This window comes from Lithobates pipiens, unplaced genomic scaffold (assembly GCF_037356315.1).
Source record: "Lithobates pipiens isolate NorthernLeopardFrog02 unplaced genomic scaffold, aLitPip1_a1.2 Scaffold_27, whole genome shotgun sequence".
Classification (NCBI taxonomy): Eukaryota; Metazoa; Chordata; class Amphibia; order Anura; family Ranidae; genus Lithobates; species Lithobates pipiens.
Window position 1 is genome coordinate 96,194,217 of NW_027507788.1, and position 15,527 is coordinate 96,209,743.

The 15,527-nt window shown below is 45.3% G+C and overlaps 1 protein-coding gene across 1 annotated transcript; it reads right to left on the reverse strand.

Annotated features, from left to right (window-relative positions):
• Positions 1-1,928: 1,928 nt before the first annotated feature.
• Positions 1,929-15,305, reverse strand: LOC143934014 (uncharacterized). The gene is made up of 4 exons (XM_077457244.1): positions 12,370-15,305; positions 11,584-11,715; positions 2,656-2,784; positions 1,929-2,219 (listed from the first exon to the last, which is right to left on the reverse strand). Coding segments are annotated over exons 1-4 (336 nt in total). The 5' UTR covers positions 12,444-15,305; the 3' UTR covers positions 1,929-2,218.
• Between the last annotated feature and the right edge of the window lie 222 nt (positions 15,306-15,527).

Genomic DNA, 15,527 nt, shown 5'->3' on the forward strand with positions numbered 1-15,527 from the left:
TGCTAAATAAAGTGAACACTGACTTACAAGATGGCAAGTACAGTGCTTTGAAAAAGTATTCATACCCCTTGCAATTTTCCAAATTTTTTCATGTTACAACCAAAAATGCAAATGGATTTTTGGGGGATTTTATGCGATAGACCAACACAAAGTGGCACATAATTGTGAAGTAGAAGAAAAACGGTAAATGGTTTTCCAATTTTTTTACAAATAAATATCTGAAAAGTGTGACATGCATTTGTATTCAGCCCCCTTTACTCTGATACCCCTAACTAAAATCTAGTGGAAGAAATTGCCTTCAGAGGTCACCTAATTGGTAAATAGAGCCCACCTGTGTGTAATTGAATCTCAGTATAAATACAGCTGTTCTCTGAAGCCACCAGACATTTGTTAGAGAACTTTAGTGAACAAACAGAATCATGAAGGCCAAGTAACACACCAGACAGGTCAGGGATAAAGTTGTGGACGAGTTTAAAGCAGGGTTAGGGTATAAAAAATATCCCAAGCTTTGAACATCTCACGGAGCCCTGTTTAATCCATCATCCAAAAATGGGAAGGGTATGGCACAACTGCAAACCTACCAAGACATAGCCGTCCACCAAAACGGACAGGCCGGGCAAGGAGAGCATTAATCAGAGAAGCAGCCAAGAGACCCATGGTAACTCTGGAGGAGCAGCAGAGATCCACAGCTCAGGTGGGAGAATCTGTCCACAGGACAACTATTAGCCTCCTCTGATTGCAGCCACTGACACCAATGTTGGGGGTTATTATTACTGCAATTGATCACTTCTGCTGGGGCAATTACTGTCCCCACTAATACCAATGTTGGGGGTTATGGTGAGGCAGGTAAGAAGCTTGACTACAGAGAAGATCTCCTAATTGATGGTGTTATTCTTTATCGCCCTAGGTGGGACTCATACCCACAATCCTTGGCCTAGGAGGCCAGTGTCTTAACCATTAGGCCACCGAAGCTTTGCTATCTAGCTATATCTCTATCTATCTACCAATCAACCAACCAATCACTCCCCCCCCCCCCCCATCTATCTATGTATGTATGTATCTAACATCTATCTATATTTTTTATCTATCTAATCTCTTTACATCGATCACTCACCCCCCCCCCCCATATCTATCTATTCATCTCTGACTCCTCAGAGATGAGGCCTCTTAATAACCCTAAACCTTATAATGATTCAGAGGAAGGCAAAAAAAAAACCTTGGTCATATTATCTTCAAAGGGGTAAAAATTCCTTCCTGACCCCATAAGGCGATCGGATCATCCCTAAATCATCAGTCTAGGGTCTCCAGTTCATCTCCCTGTACATTGCTCAGAATGTAGAGATGGGACTCCAACATCAAGGGCCACAATCCAGAAGGTCATTTAGAACAAGGTCTGATCACAAACTCCACCCCTCCAAGCAGCAACCTATCCCAATCACTCCGAAAGTCACTGCTGAACATACAATGGGCAGGAAATGTGGAGGAGGAGCGAGCCTTAAACCACTTAAAGTGGAACTATACTCGCCTCCCCTCACACCCATGCCACCCTAGAAATCTTCACTTCACTGTCTTCTAGGTTCCAGATCTTCAGCCATCTTGATTGATTAGTCATGAACTCAGACTGAGTGCATCCTCAGAACTTTCCTGAGACATTCCTCTTGCCGCCACTTGTTTTCGGAGAGTTCCTGTCTCCTTCCTAGCTATGTATTCAGGCTCGGTGCCCCCACACTTCCCCCAAACAGCATGCCTAGGAAGGAGATGTCCATTCCTCTTGCCGCTGCTTGTCTCAGGAGAATACATGTCTAGCTATGTTGTCGGACAGCTGCAGGCATAATGGGTCCACTCAGTCTGACCTCATGGTTAGTCAATCAAGATGGCTGAAGATCTGGAACCTAGAAGACGGAGAGGTGAAGATTATGAGAGCGGCAGGGGTGTGAGGGGAGGGGAGTATAGTTCCACTTTAAATGGTTCAAGCCATGCCATTTAGACTCCTCCCTGTATTGTGTGGGTGTGTTGACCTTACAATTCTGACTTCTTACATTTTTGGTGTCTTCAGTTGAGCTTTCTGAGTCTCCGATGCAAAACTACCAATCCAGGCTACACACATTTACAGCGACTTCTTTGTTGGAAACATCTTTGCGTTTATTCTGAATCTCTCGTTCTTCATTGGCCATAAATTCCTCTATCTTCATGTTTAAATCTTCCGTTTGTTTGAGAATCTGGAAGGAGAAAATTACACTTCTCAGTGTTCCAGATTGATACAGTAAATGGTGACAAAGCTTGGTGAGCCCAACCCCCGAGGTGCAACAAATACCCCAAGAGGGATCCTTCAACCTTAGCTCCCTCTAGTGATCAGAAGAAGCACTGCACTGCATTAACACATTCTTGACATATATATAGATACAGTGACTCTGCTGTCGCCCCAGGACAGGAAGTGTGTTTCTGGTGGGATTAAGCTGTGTGCCTGACACATACTTAATAATTATCACCGATAATAAACAGAATTCCTTCAGACAAGTCCCCAGACCATGTGATTGTGCGGTGATCACAAAATCCCAAATGTGAGAGTTCTGCACAAAAAACACGTCCTAGTTGCCTCTGAATAATCTCCCCTCCCCCAATATACTTGGACGCCTCCATTATTCATATACTTACCAGCTGTGGTTTAAATGCTGCGGGTGACTTTCCTTTCTCCACCTTGGCCCAGTCAGTCGTCTTGAAAAATGGGTGCCGTCTGATGTCATGTACCAGGCATGCCCGTTCATCATGGTCTTCCTATAAGAGCTGTAAAAAAGAAAGAAATATAAGAAACACAGAGAGAACAATAACAATATGTGACCAATAGAACTCACCATTGTAATCTTTGATTCTGACAGTGACATATTTCAGCTTACTTGCTCTAAACCTGCCAATATGTTATGATTGGATTGGGTTGTAGCTCTGGGTGACTATAAGTAAAGGCAGGTCCTTCCACTAAGCAGTCACCGTGATAAAAGTATTGCTATAACCCACAGGAATGTGTGGTGAGAAGAATGTACAGTTGTGTGTTCTGAACTCTTAACCAGGTCTGTATACCCTGGAAAGGGTTTTGTCTGTAAAGAGAAGGTAAAGCTGTGTATACTCACCTTAGCAATAAGATCCTCAAAGTGAACATCCCTGTCATTTGGACAAATCCAGTTCTCAGGAAGGCCTGGCCTGGTCCTCTGGATTTTGTTGATCTGTCTGATCTGATGCACGCTAATGGACATCTCATTCACTATCACTCCCAAGGAATAATAATCCACTTTGGTGTAGTATAGGTGCCCTTTTATGACCCATAGTAACATAAGGAGAGAAAAAAGGATGAGAACATTCCTAGGCCAGGCAAAGGATAGACGGGACTCCAAGCTAACATATATGATTTATGAAGCCTCCCAGGAGTCCTAAAATTCAGCTCAAAATACATCAAACTAATGCGGAGTTTGTGAATGTTGGCGATGGGGCTTACCATTTATATATAGTCAAAAATTTTGTTTTATACGTTTTGGATAGAGTACAGAAGGGCTGAGACCCCTGCCAGTTTATTTTTGCTGTCCGTGTGTCATTGGGGGAATTTCCCTTCACTTCCTGTCAATGGAAGTCAAAGGAATTCTCCCAAAGTGAGAGAAACTCTTCTCTTAGGATCTTGTCCCCAAACAGGTGTCAAAATTGGAAGACTTTGCTCCATTCCTGTTCTTACATAGTTACATAGTAAGGTTGAATAAAGACCCAAGTCCATCCAGTTCAACCTGCGTGTCTACAATTGTCCCTATCCCTGTACATTGCACACTCACATCGGCCCCTACCCTCAAGGAGCCCACAATCCAAGGTACCCATTCATATACTAGGGCCAGTTTTGGACAGAAGCCAATTAACCTACCTGCATGTCTTTGGAGTGTGGGAGGAAACCGGAGTACCCGGAGGAAACCCACGCAGGCACAGGGAGAACATGCAAACTCCAAGCAGGTAGTGTCGTGGTTGGGATTTGAACCAGCGACCCTTTTTACTGCTAGGTGAGAGCGCTAACCACTACACCACTGTGCCGCCCGTGTTCTGGGGACAGCTGTAACATTTTGCATCCTGCTGTATGTTCTTTCTCGCTCACAGTGGTCACCAGTACACATAAAGAGTGTCACTTCCCTAACGAGGACACCAATAAAAACCTGTGAGAGGGTCTAACCCTATCCATTTAGTCCGCAATCATACATTTTGAGCTGCACATCGTGTGAAGGTTGTCTCCCCCCAAAAAAAAGTTCAGTAACTTCTTTTAGGCAGCATGATTCAAGCAATGCGGTAGACATGGGCGCCGTCAAAAAATTTGTTTGGTTTCATTCCGTACGGAAAAAAATAGTGTTTTGTAATTAGTGTATGAAATTCAATTCGGATTCGTATCAAATACGAATTTTCGTTAGATTTGTAAACTTTTCGTAAAAATAACAAAAGTTTTATTATGATAAATTTATTATTATGAGGGGTTCCCACCATCCCTGTGCTGTTTTGACTTCCTCTGATTGGTGAGCAAAACACCAGTCATGTTTCGAAATGTTTCGATGTTAACGAAATTTTGTATTTTGTATGAAATTCGTAAGCATAGAAATTCCCATAGGGTTCCCACTATCCTTGTGCTGAGTTCCCAGGTCTGTACACCCACTGTGTCCATTATGAAGGGTTTCCACCATCCCTGTGCTGTGCTGAATAAAACACCAGTCATGTTTCTGTTAATTTGGATCCGAAATTTGTTTCGTATGAAATTCGTAAGCATAGAAATTCCCATAGGGTTCCCACCATCCCTGTGCTGACTTCCTGGGGTTTTAACATTTAGGTTCATTAACTTTACGTTAATTACGAACTTTCTATTGAATTTGGATCCCGAAATTCATAAACGAAATTTCGTATTTCATACGGAATTCGTATGCATAAAAATGTTCTTTCCTGACAGACTCCATGGCAGCCTACGTGTGGGTTTAGTCCCGCCTCCATTACCCTATAGGACGACACTCCCATAAATCTTTGCTCCCTGCCACAGGCCGTGTTCTTTTTTTGTCCTCCTCCATAGGACCTAACATGTGTCTTTTTACCCTGAAGACTTACTTTTTTTCTGCGATACGGACCAGCCGTGCGACTTGGAGTCGCAAATTTCCGATAAGCTCTAGCTACTAGCGGAGTATGGAAAAGGGGCATATGGAAGAGGCGCTGAAGAGGTGTGTGCCTGGTCACTGACAGGTGAAACCGCGTTTTAGTTGTGAGCCTTGCTACTAGCAGGTGACTATTCGCCCCCACCCCCCCTCCTCCTCCTCTCAGAAGTCCGGCATGTGTGGGGACCTACCTCGGCTGGTGTCCGTCTACTGGAGTGGTGAGCTGTTTCTTTTCCATGGCAGCCTTTATTTGTCTTGTTGTCTGATTTTCCTTCTTGTGCAGTGTCCCCTTCTTTGTTTCCCCATACAGCGCCGTGCGGTGTATCTGGCTTGTTGGGCGGCTGGTTTCCGTGCGTTCCAGCCGCCCAGTTACTTCCTCGTTCGCCGCTCGGTCGTTCTGCGCATGCGCGAGACCGGAGCGAGGACGAGGCTTGGTTCGTGCATGCGCGATGCGGGCTTCGCGCATGCGCACTAGCGTTTTAGTGACGAAAATCGTGACGTCATTATGGCGGCAAATTTAAAAACGGAAAACAGCTTGTAGTTTCCCTGGGATGTTTGTGAAGCCTGCAGCACCATTCCTGAGCTCTGATTCTTCAGTTTTAGGTATGTGTCTGTTATGGGATCAGTTTTTTCTCTGCCTCCTTAGCTGTTTTCTGTATTTAAATTAGGCTGTTTTTTCTCCAGCCCTGATGGATCCTTTGGATGCCTCACCGCCTGCTAGTGGCCAGCCCTCTCGGAGAAGGTACTTTTTTTTTGGGGTTACCTGCCGGGGGGGGGGGGCAAGCAGTGGAACATTAGGGAATGTTCCACTAACACTGCTGTTTTTTTTTCTCTACCTGTTCAGCCCTTCTAGGTCTACTCAACGACGAAGTTCTCACCGAGGAAGTGACTCGTCTAAGTCCCACCGCCGGCATTCCTCTTCCAGGTCCAGACGACATGATTCTCCTGCGAGAACCAGTCTCCGTAGCTGGGAATCTTCCCGCCCTTCAACAGCTTGCCCAAGTCACGTAGCTGAAGGTGTATGCTGGGGGTGCAAGGCGCAGGTTCCTGCTGACAAATCCCTTTGTGATGCCTGTTATATTAAAGCAACGGGTGAAAGGAGCGACTCTGACCAACAGCTAAGGTTTATGGTGGAAAGATTGGTTAAAGACAGTCTTAAGAAGTTTGAAGCCCCCCAGTTGTCTCCCATAGAGTCTCCAAGGTCTCCGGGGAGGGATGCTCAGGCCCAGGACACTTGGGATTCCTCGTTGCCTAGCCATCCATCTGCTGTCCTCTCAGAGAGTGAGTCTGAGGAAGAAGAGTCTGGTTCAGGTTTTGACTTTGCCCTGCTCAATCCCTTGGTCAAAGCCATTAAGGAAACACTGAACTGGGAAGAGCCGGTAGTGGCTCCGGCAAAACAGAGAAAATTTTTCAAACAATTGAAGAAAGAGCGTATTAGCTTCCCTTTCCTCTCAGAACTGGGAGAAGTGATCTCGGATGAGTGGAGTAAGGTAGAGAAAAAGAATTCTCTTCTATCTAAGATTCAGAGACTTTACCCTTTTAAGGAGGAAGAAGTTAAGAACTTGGAGTCTTCCCCTCTAGTGGACGCAGCAGTAATGCGATTGGTCAGACATGTGACCCTTCCCCTTGAAGACACAGTCTCTTTTAAGGACGCTTTGGATAGGAGAATTGATTCTGACCTAAAGAGGATCTATCTTACGGCTGGCATGGCCTGTAAGCCGGCTCTGGCCTTAGCGGCTCTGTCTAGAGCAATGGAAGTCTGGTCCAATAGCGTTGATGATTCACTCAGGAATGTTTCTGAAGATCTGGCCAAGAGTTCTCCCATTCAGGAACTGAGACTGGCTTCAGCTTTCCTGGGAGAGGCCTCGATCGACATTATCCGTCTGGTGGCTCGAATTATGCTCTCATCTGTAACTGCCAAGCGTGCCCTTTGGCTCCGTCCTTGGCTGGCCGATCCCGCTTCTAAGCAGGTTTGGTGCCGGATTCCTTTTGATGGTTCTTCCCTTTTCGGCAATAAGCTGGATAGTGCCATAACTCGAGCCACTGGGGGTAAGTCGGGGTTTCTTCCCCAGGATAGACGCCTGCAGAATCAAAGAAGATCGTTCCCTAGGAAGCAGGGTCAAGATCGTGCCAGGGAAGTCCTTTTGAGATCGAGCCCGTCCAGGCGGTCCGGGTAGGAGCACGTTTGTTCCACTTTCGGCACGTTTGGGCGGCCTTGATCCAGGATTTTTGGACCGTCAAGACGGTTTCCTCCGGACACACGTGGACGTTCAGCAGTGTACCCAAACTCAAGTGTGTTCCCACATCCATTCCAAAGTCGGAAGAAAAAAGACAAATTCTTCTAACTTACATAAAATCTTTATTGGATCAAGGCGCCGCTATTCCTGTTCCAGATGTCCAGCGCGGCAGGGGAATGTATTCGCCTCTTTTCCTGGTCCAGAAGAAGAACGGTACATGGAGACCCGTAATAGATCTGACGCGTCTAAATCGCTGCATAAAAAAGGAAAAGTTCAAAATGGAAACGCTGTCCACGATTCAACAATCAGTGCAGCCAGGGGACTGGCTTGTCTCAATAGACCTCAAAGACGCCTATTTTCACGTCCCAGTGGCCACAGAGTTCCAACAGTTTCCTCGTTTTTCCATTGGCCAGCTTCATTTACAGTTTACTTGCCTTCCTTTCGGTCTGTCAACCTCCCCTCGCACTTTCTCGAAGGTCCTTCTAGCAGTTGTAGCCTTGTTGAGAGTCAGAAAGATCCGGATTCATCATTATCTGGACGATTTACTTCTTCTCGCTCAGGACAAGGATTGTCTCTTGAGCCACAGGGATCAAGTCATTGCAACCCTCATGGAGTTCGGTTGGCTCCTGAATTTAGAGAAAAGCCAGTTGGTTCCTACACAGTCTCTCGTGTTCCTCGGCGCTCTGTTCAATACGGCAAAAGGTACCATCTCTCTGCCCGAGGAGAAGATTGCAGTAGTACGGGACAGGATCCACCTGGCCCTCTCCTCATCTCGTCTCAGTGCTCTTCATTGCCTAAAGATCATAGGCACCATGGTGTCTACTATACCAATGGTGAAGTGGGCACAATGGAGGATGCGCCCCTTTCAGGCGGGGTTTCTTCGTCAATGGTCGGGAGAGAAGGCCCAGTCCATCGAAGTCACTCAGGCCATGAGAGGTTCCCTCCTTTGGTGGCTTCGTCGGGAGAATCTACTGAATTGTCACTCTCTTCTGCCAATAAAATGGATCTCAGTAACGTCAGATGCCAGCAACAAGGGCTGGGGGGCACATTGTCTTTCGGAAGTGGCTCAGGGCATTTGGGACTTTCCCTCTCGGGGAATAGTGTCGAATGTGTTGGAACTTCGAGCAGCCTTCCTAGCGCTGTTGGCGTTTCCACATCTGATAGTGGGTGCATCCATAGTCCTCAGGCTGGACAATACGACTGCGGTCGCATACGTGAGGAAGCAAGGGGGCACCAGAAGTCGGTCTTTGCTGAAGGAAGTGGATCCAATAATGCATTGGGCCCAGAGGAACCTGGCCAACCTAACAGCAGCCTATGTACCCGGAGTCCTCAATGTCCAAGCAGACTTTCTATCACGAATCCACTTGGACAACAACGAGTGGACCCTTCACGAAGAGGTGTTTCAGTGGGTTCTATCCCTGGGGATGTCTCCAGAAGTGGACCTATTCGCCTCTCGTTTCAACAAGAAGCTAACAAGGTTCTATTCAAGGTTCAAGGATCCGCAGGCCTACGGGATAGATGCCCTAACAGAGCAGTGGCGATTCCACAAGGCATATGCCTTCCCTCCAACGCCAATCATCTTCCAATTCCTGAAGAGACTCAGATGGGAAGGAGTAGAAGTATTGGCAATAATCCCGTACTGGCCCAACAGGCCCTGGTTTCCTCTCCTATCCCTCCTCAGCTTTCGGGACCCGGTTCCTCTTCCATCCAGACGGGACCTTCTCTCCCAAGGGTCGGTTCTCCATCCATGTCCGGCTCACCTTCGGTTGAAGGTCTGGTTCTTGAGAGGGGAAGGCTGGAAGCACTAGGGTGTCCTAAGGAAGCCATTCCCACTCTCCTAAGTGCAAGGAGAAGAAGCACTAATAAGGTGTATGAACGAATCTGGGCCAAGTTCGTTTCTTATGTGTCCTCCAGAACCAGTTCCTATGTTTCACCCACAGTTCAAGACGTGTTGGGGTTCCTGCAGTCAGGCTTGGACTTACCATTATCAGTTAGCTCCCTTCGGGTTCAAGTTTCGGCTATTTCCGCTTTTACAGGGGTTCAGTGGGCCAAGCATGCCCTTATCCAGCAGTTTTTCAAGGGCGCAGTAAGACTGAGACCCCAAAGAAAACCCAGATTCCCTAAATGGGATCTGCCTCTAGTCCTGGACTTCTTTTCTCTGCTCAGTAAGGATCTCTCCATCCGAGAACTCACCTTGAAAACCGCGTTCCTGGTGGCGGTCACCTCAGCGAAACGAGTGTCAGAAATTCAAGCTCTGGGAGTCAAGGAGCCTTTTCTAACTTTTTTTTCCGGACAGAGTGGTCCTAGTTCCAATGTTGGGGTCAAACCCTAAGGTCACTTCGGTTTTTCATGATAATCAGGAAATCTCTCTACCCTTATTCAGATCCTCGGATTCCTCGGAAATTCATCCTCTTGACGTTGGATGCTCATTAAAGCTCTACTTGGAAGATACAGCTCCGTTCCGGCAGTCGGACTTCCTGTTCGTTCTGTTCTGTGGAAAGAACAAGGGCACTAGAGCATCAGTCAGGGCAATTGCAGCATGGATAGTTCAAGCAATCCAGTGGGCATACAGAGAAAAGGGCTTGGCTCCTCCTCAGGCGGTGACGGCACATTCGACCAGAAGTCTTTCTACCTCATGGGCAGCTTCTCGCCATGTGGCCCCTGACGTGATATGCAGAGTGGCCTCGTGGTCTTCCATTCACACCTTTATGTCTCATTATTGTGTTGAGCCAGCGGCTCTATCCTCAGTTGATTTTGGAGTTAAAGTGTTGTCAGTTGACGGTGTCAAATAAATCTTTGTTAAGCAGCATTTTTGCCCACCCGGGTGTGTCTTGGCAAGTTATTTCCCACACGTAGGCTGCCATGGAGTCTGTCAGGAAAACGGAAAATTTATGTCAAATACTTACTGTCATTTTCCTTTCCTGATGGACTCCATGGCAGCAGGAGTTCCCTCCCAAATGGCTGGAGTAGGATAGTTACCAAACACGGCCTATGGCAGGGAGCAAAGATTTATGGGAGTGTCGTCCTATAGGGTAATGGAGGCGGGACTAAACCCACACGTAGGCTGCCATGGAGTCCATCAGGAAAGGAAAATTAGGGTGAGTATTTGACATAAATTTTCAGTTTTTTCGTACGAAACTAATTGCACATGTCTACAATGTGGTTTACCACAATTACAACGCAGTTGATCACGTGACAATCGCGGCAGAACCACACTGCAGTTTTAGGTGGGATTCAAAAAATGGCATCTGAAATGTACATTGTGTGATTTGTCATTCACTCCTGGTTATTTGGAAATCAAGATTCAAAATGTGTGTATGTGGCCTTAATGAAAGGGGAGCCCCTTTATCTCTTCTCTATATTCCGTAGTAAATATTAGACATGTGCACACGAACATATATTGTTTTGGAATTTCGTTTTCGTCTGAAAAATAAATCAATTTAGTTACTCCCGAAATTCATTTTCATTTACTTAGTTTTATTAAAAAATGCATTTGTCCGAAAATCCGAAATAATTAAGGTTGAATCTGTCATTGAAGGCTTACGGTGTCTGTCGAATGTTTTAAGAAGATTTGACGGAGCAGCGAAACTGTACGACGCTGCAATCATACATTTCCGGTCGAATGTTCCACCTACAAGCTATAGTAGAATTCTAATGTTGTATGACACTAGTAATAATTATATTTATTAAATATTATTACTAGTCAACCAACATTAGAATTCTTCTATAGCCTATGGGCAGAGCATTTGACCATAAATGTCTGCTCGCGGCGACTGCTTCGTTGAATCTTCATGTCGAATCTTTTCTCTCTGTGTCATAATTTTGGACTAATAGAGCTAAGGTTAGGCACAGTCAACCTTTTTTGCTATTGTCTCTATAATGTAGAATCTTTTATCTCTATGCCGAATCTTCATGTCGAATCTTTTCTCTCTATTTAGAATAATTTTGAACTAATAGAGCTAAGGTTAGGCACATTCGACCACAGGTTCGATGGATACAGATTGTCAGCGTCATGTCGAATCTCCTATCTATATCGAACTGTTGCAACGAAAACGAAAATAAAGCATTTGTTTATGTTGGATCTTTCGATTTTCGGATTCTGCACATGATAACGAAAATACCTGAAATTCGGACGAAAACTAAGGCACATGTCTAATAAATATTACAATTCAGTCTAATATCAGGAATCTTACCTCTGGGACCATGTAACTGCGTGGACCCACATATCCTCCGATCCTAATGCTCGCAGTGACTCCCGGCAGAGAGATACCAAAATCACCAATCCTGATCCACTGTCCAGTAGAATGTTCACGGGTTTGAGATCTCTGTGAGGAAAAGAAGTGAACCGTTAGCTCTGCATATCCCACATTATAATAAAGAAAGAAAAGATACAAATATACATGTATACAAAGAAGAATGAAGATTGATGGGTGGACATTGGCTTCTCTTATATCCGCCAGCAGGAAGATCTCTGTCCTGGAGTTCCCAGCTCCACCCACCTGCTATATTCATCATGAGAAGGTCTCAATCCTCTTGCTGGATTTTATATAAATCCTCCATTAGGCAGAAAATGGAATGAGCAGGGAGAATTGTAAAGCAAATGGAAGGAGATAGGGAAGTCTGGTGAAGTCTTCCTGATTAAGGGCCAGTTCACACCAGATGCAGTTCCGTTCAGTTTCGTGCACTGTTTTCTGCACTAAAAATACATGCACAATGTTTTTCATGTATTCCAATGGCTCTAGTTCACACCATGCAGTCAGTTTCTGGTCAGAACTGACTGTATTGGTGCAGAAAAAACGGAACTGCATCTGGTGTGAACTGACCCTAAATAAAACATACCAGAAGCCAAAGGGTGATTGTTAGTCAGCTAATTTAATGTGGATGGATGGGGCTCAGTGGGAGTGGCCTGGTTGTGTCACTGCCTGTTCGCAGTGGTCAGCCACCCCCTGACTCCATCACAATCCTGTCATTGGACTTACCTTATGATGTTGTCGTCAAGTGGGGCTGAAGCCCCTATCAGTTCCCATAAAGTCCCGCCACTCAGGAATTCCATGACAAAGAAAAGATGTGCCTGTGTGAAAATAAGAGGTAAAAGTTACATTAGAGACAAGTAAGATTTCACTTTGTGGAGGAATATAGGAAGGCAAGGGGTAAACTGGCAGATAAGAAGACTTACCTCTGTTTGGAATGTTGCAAATAGACAGTGATACTGTGTATGGCTTGTTCTTGCACTGTTCCAGTATGTTACACTCTTCATTGTCATTGGCACATTCACATCTTCCCAGTTTAAAAATCTTCATCATGCCTTCTGTTGATTGAATGGATGGGAGGCCAACATCACCTTCCCAAATGTCCCTTCCCCAAGTTTTTTATGGAAGGTAAAATCTTCCAATGAAACTGTCCTGGCCTCGCCCCCCGTACTCCTAGAATCTATGGGTAGCTATCCAGGCAGATAACACACAATAATTGACTGCTCTTTCTTGTCTGTGTCTTTTATTGGCACGTTGCAGATTTTAATATACACGTGAATGACACATGTGATATGCAGTAAAACTGAAACAACAAGAATAATATAACATTACCATATAATAGTAAACAGTCATTTTAATTATTATTTTATATGATAATTCCTTTCCCTGATAGCCTGTCAAGGAGGAAAAAGAATATTGCTTACCTCTGATGCCATGGATGGGGAGAGATAGCATCTAGGCTGCTGCCATGAGATTGAACATGTTTATCCCTGTGGCTGTTTCACTTCCTGACTAAGGAGGATATGAGGATTTTACATCACTTCCCAAGTGGCTGGATAATATCACTTACAAACTATAATAATGTTTGGCCAGTAGGTGGTGCAAGCGTAACAGCTAACCTAGAACAAACATAATTTATAGCTAATAATGCAACAACACAATATACAAATTAAATGACAAGGCAATTCTCTTTTCTGAACCTCAGGAGAGAGAAAAGTATCCTGGAGACATAACAGAAACCATCCATGTCTTATCCTCCATGCTGGATGATACAGATGAAATTATCTGCTCCTCTATGCTGGATGGACCGATGAAATTGTCTCTTCCTTTATGCTGCCTTCTCTTTCTTCATCCTTGGTGGATGGGATCACTTCGGTTTCCTTGTCCTTTCTGGTTTAATCCTGTGGAGTTGGCCCAGTCTGTGTGGTGGTTGAAGCAACTGGGGTTTCCTCACTCTCACTGCTTTGAGGTTTACAAGTCTGTAGAGGACAGGTGGCTGCAGATAAACAGCCACACAACTTATGTAAGAGGATTTGTTTAATCTCTGTGTATCACCTGAGGCCAGTCACTTCACTGGGCATATGGAGGGTGTGCAATCAGTTTAAATGTGTTTCCTTTTACATAAGTGAATGTGATTGGTGTCGTGGAAATGATCTGGTGTCACTCGTCTCTCTTTATGGGAACGCTATACATGGACAAGGTGGGGGTTCTGCGCCCCGGGAGTCCATTTTCAGTGCTCATCTTTCTGTGCCAGGACTAGTGTAAATGCTTCTAATTCACCCCGAATAACCATATTTATACTTTCTGGCCACCAAGAGATAGAAATCCTAATGTGATCTCTGACTATGCTGAGATCTTGGTGATAAAGACCACTGATCTGCTACATTACATACACAGGCTGTGCTTCCTACTTATGCTTGTGATTTTGGAATGGCAGTGATGGGGCAGCCGCTCTGTCAGCCTGCCATGTGCAATAGTTTAGTTTACAATTGAGCTGTCTGTCAGGTCTGTGCATCTCCTTCACACCTGATACCAGTCAGCTTACACCTGTCATCTTCAAATCTGATTGGCTGCCCAACGTTCAACTGAAGAGTCGGCCAACTGACAAATGCTACTGTTAATTGCATTGTCTCAATATTTCTTGCTACAGGAAGGGTCCCAACGGAAAGATTTGCCTTCGTTATCTGTTTTGTATACAAAGCAAGACTTGGGAAGAAATATCTCAGTACCCTCCTAGACTGTTGTCACCAAAAGCCGTGTCCCCATCAGAAGATTTGCCCTCTATTCCTGTCCTGGTGGATCTTCCATCACTTTCCCTCCTGGTGTCATTGATGATCATATAGAGAGGATGAATCTCCCTAATGGAGACCTGACGGGGCTTCTAAAGCCGCGTACACACGGGCGGACTGTCTGGCCAACTTAGTCCGTCGAAACACATTTCAGCGGACAGTCCGCTCGTGTGTGGGCTTCAGCGGACTTTTTCAGCGTGCAGTCTGGCAGACTAAGTGTTTCGGAATTTCCGTAATATTGTCCGTCCAACTTTGGTTTCAGCGGACAGTCCGCTCGTGAGTAGGCTAGTTCGACGGACTAAGTATGGCGCATGCTCAGAAAGGATTTACACGGCGAAAGGTTGCATTGCTGTGTATTGGACGTCCTATTTCTAGTCCCGTCGTACGTGCTGTACACGTCATCGCGCAAGCTTTCGACGGACTGTTTGTTCATCGTGTGTGGTCAAGTCCGTTCATTCGAAAGTAGGACGGACTGTCCGTCGGATTGTCTGACGGACTAAGTTGGCCATACAGTCTGCCCGTGTGTACGCGGCTTAACACTTCCTTTCTCTATGCAGTGACCTTTCTAGGTGTATATAGCAGTTACCCCAGTGTATATATGTAGAAGACATACATTATATTACTCTACAGTGCTTGCATTTATTTGTCTATTATAATACTTACCAGTGACCTCATCTTTTGTGAATTTTGGTTGAGGAATGGGCTGCAGTCTGTGTTCAGCTTCCTCCTCCCCCTGCCCATTTGCCCTAGACTCACCCCATGTTGGCGGTCCTCAGTTATGGGGTTTATGCTGAAAAGTAAGTTTTCCTCTTTGTTGTAGGTCAGAGGAATTGTTACATTGTATCTTCTCTTCTTCTTCTTCAATAGCTGTCTAATTGCCCAACAGCCACCCTTCTGGGGGGGGTAGGTATTATAGGCTAGATAGTAGGTGGGTCATCCTCTGTTAAAGGCCCCACTTTCAGTAATAAAACAGATTCCTCTGTGATGGTTTTCAGGGAATCCTGCAACTTATACATTTTACTGCTCCCAAAAAGCCGCACCATTATCAAATAATGAGCAAAAACGCAGAGAAAACAGAATTGCTTCCTTCTGCTTCCA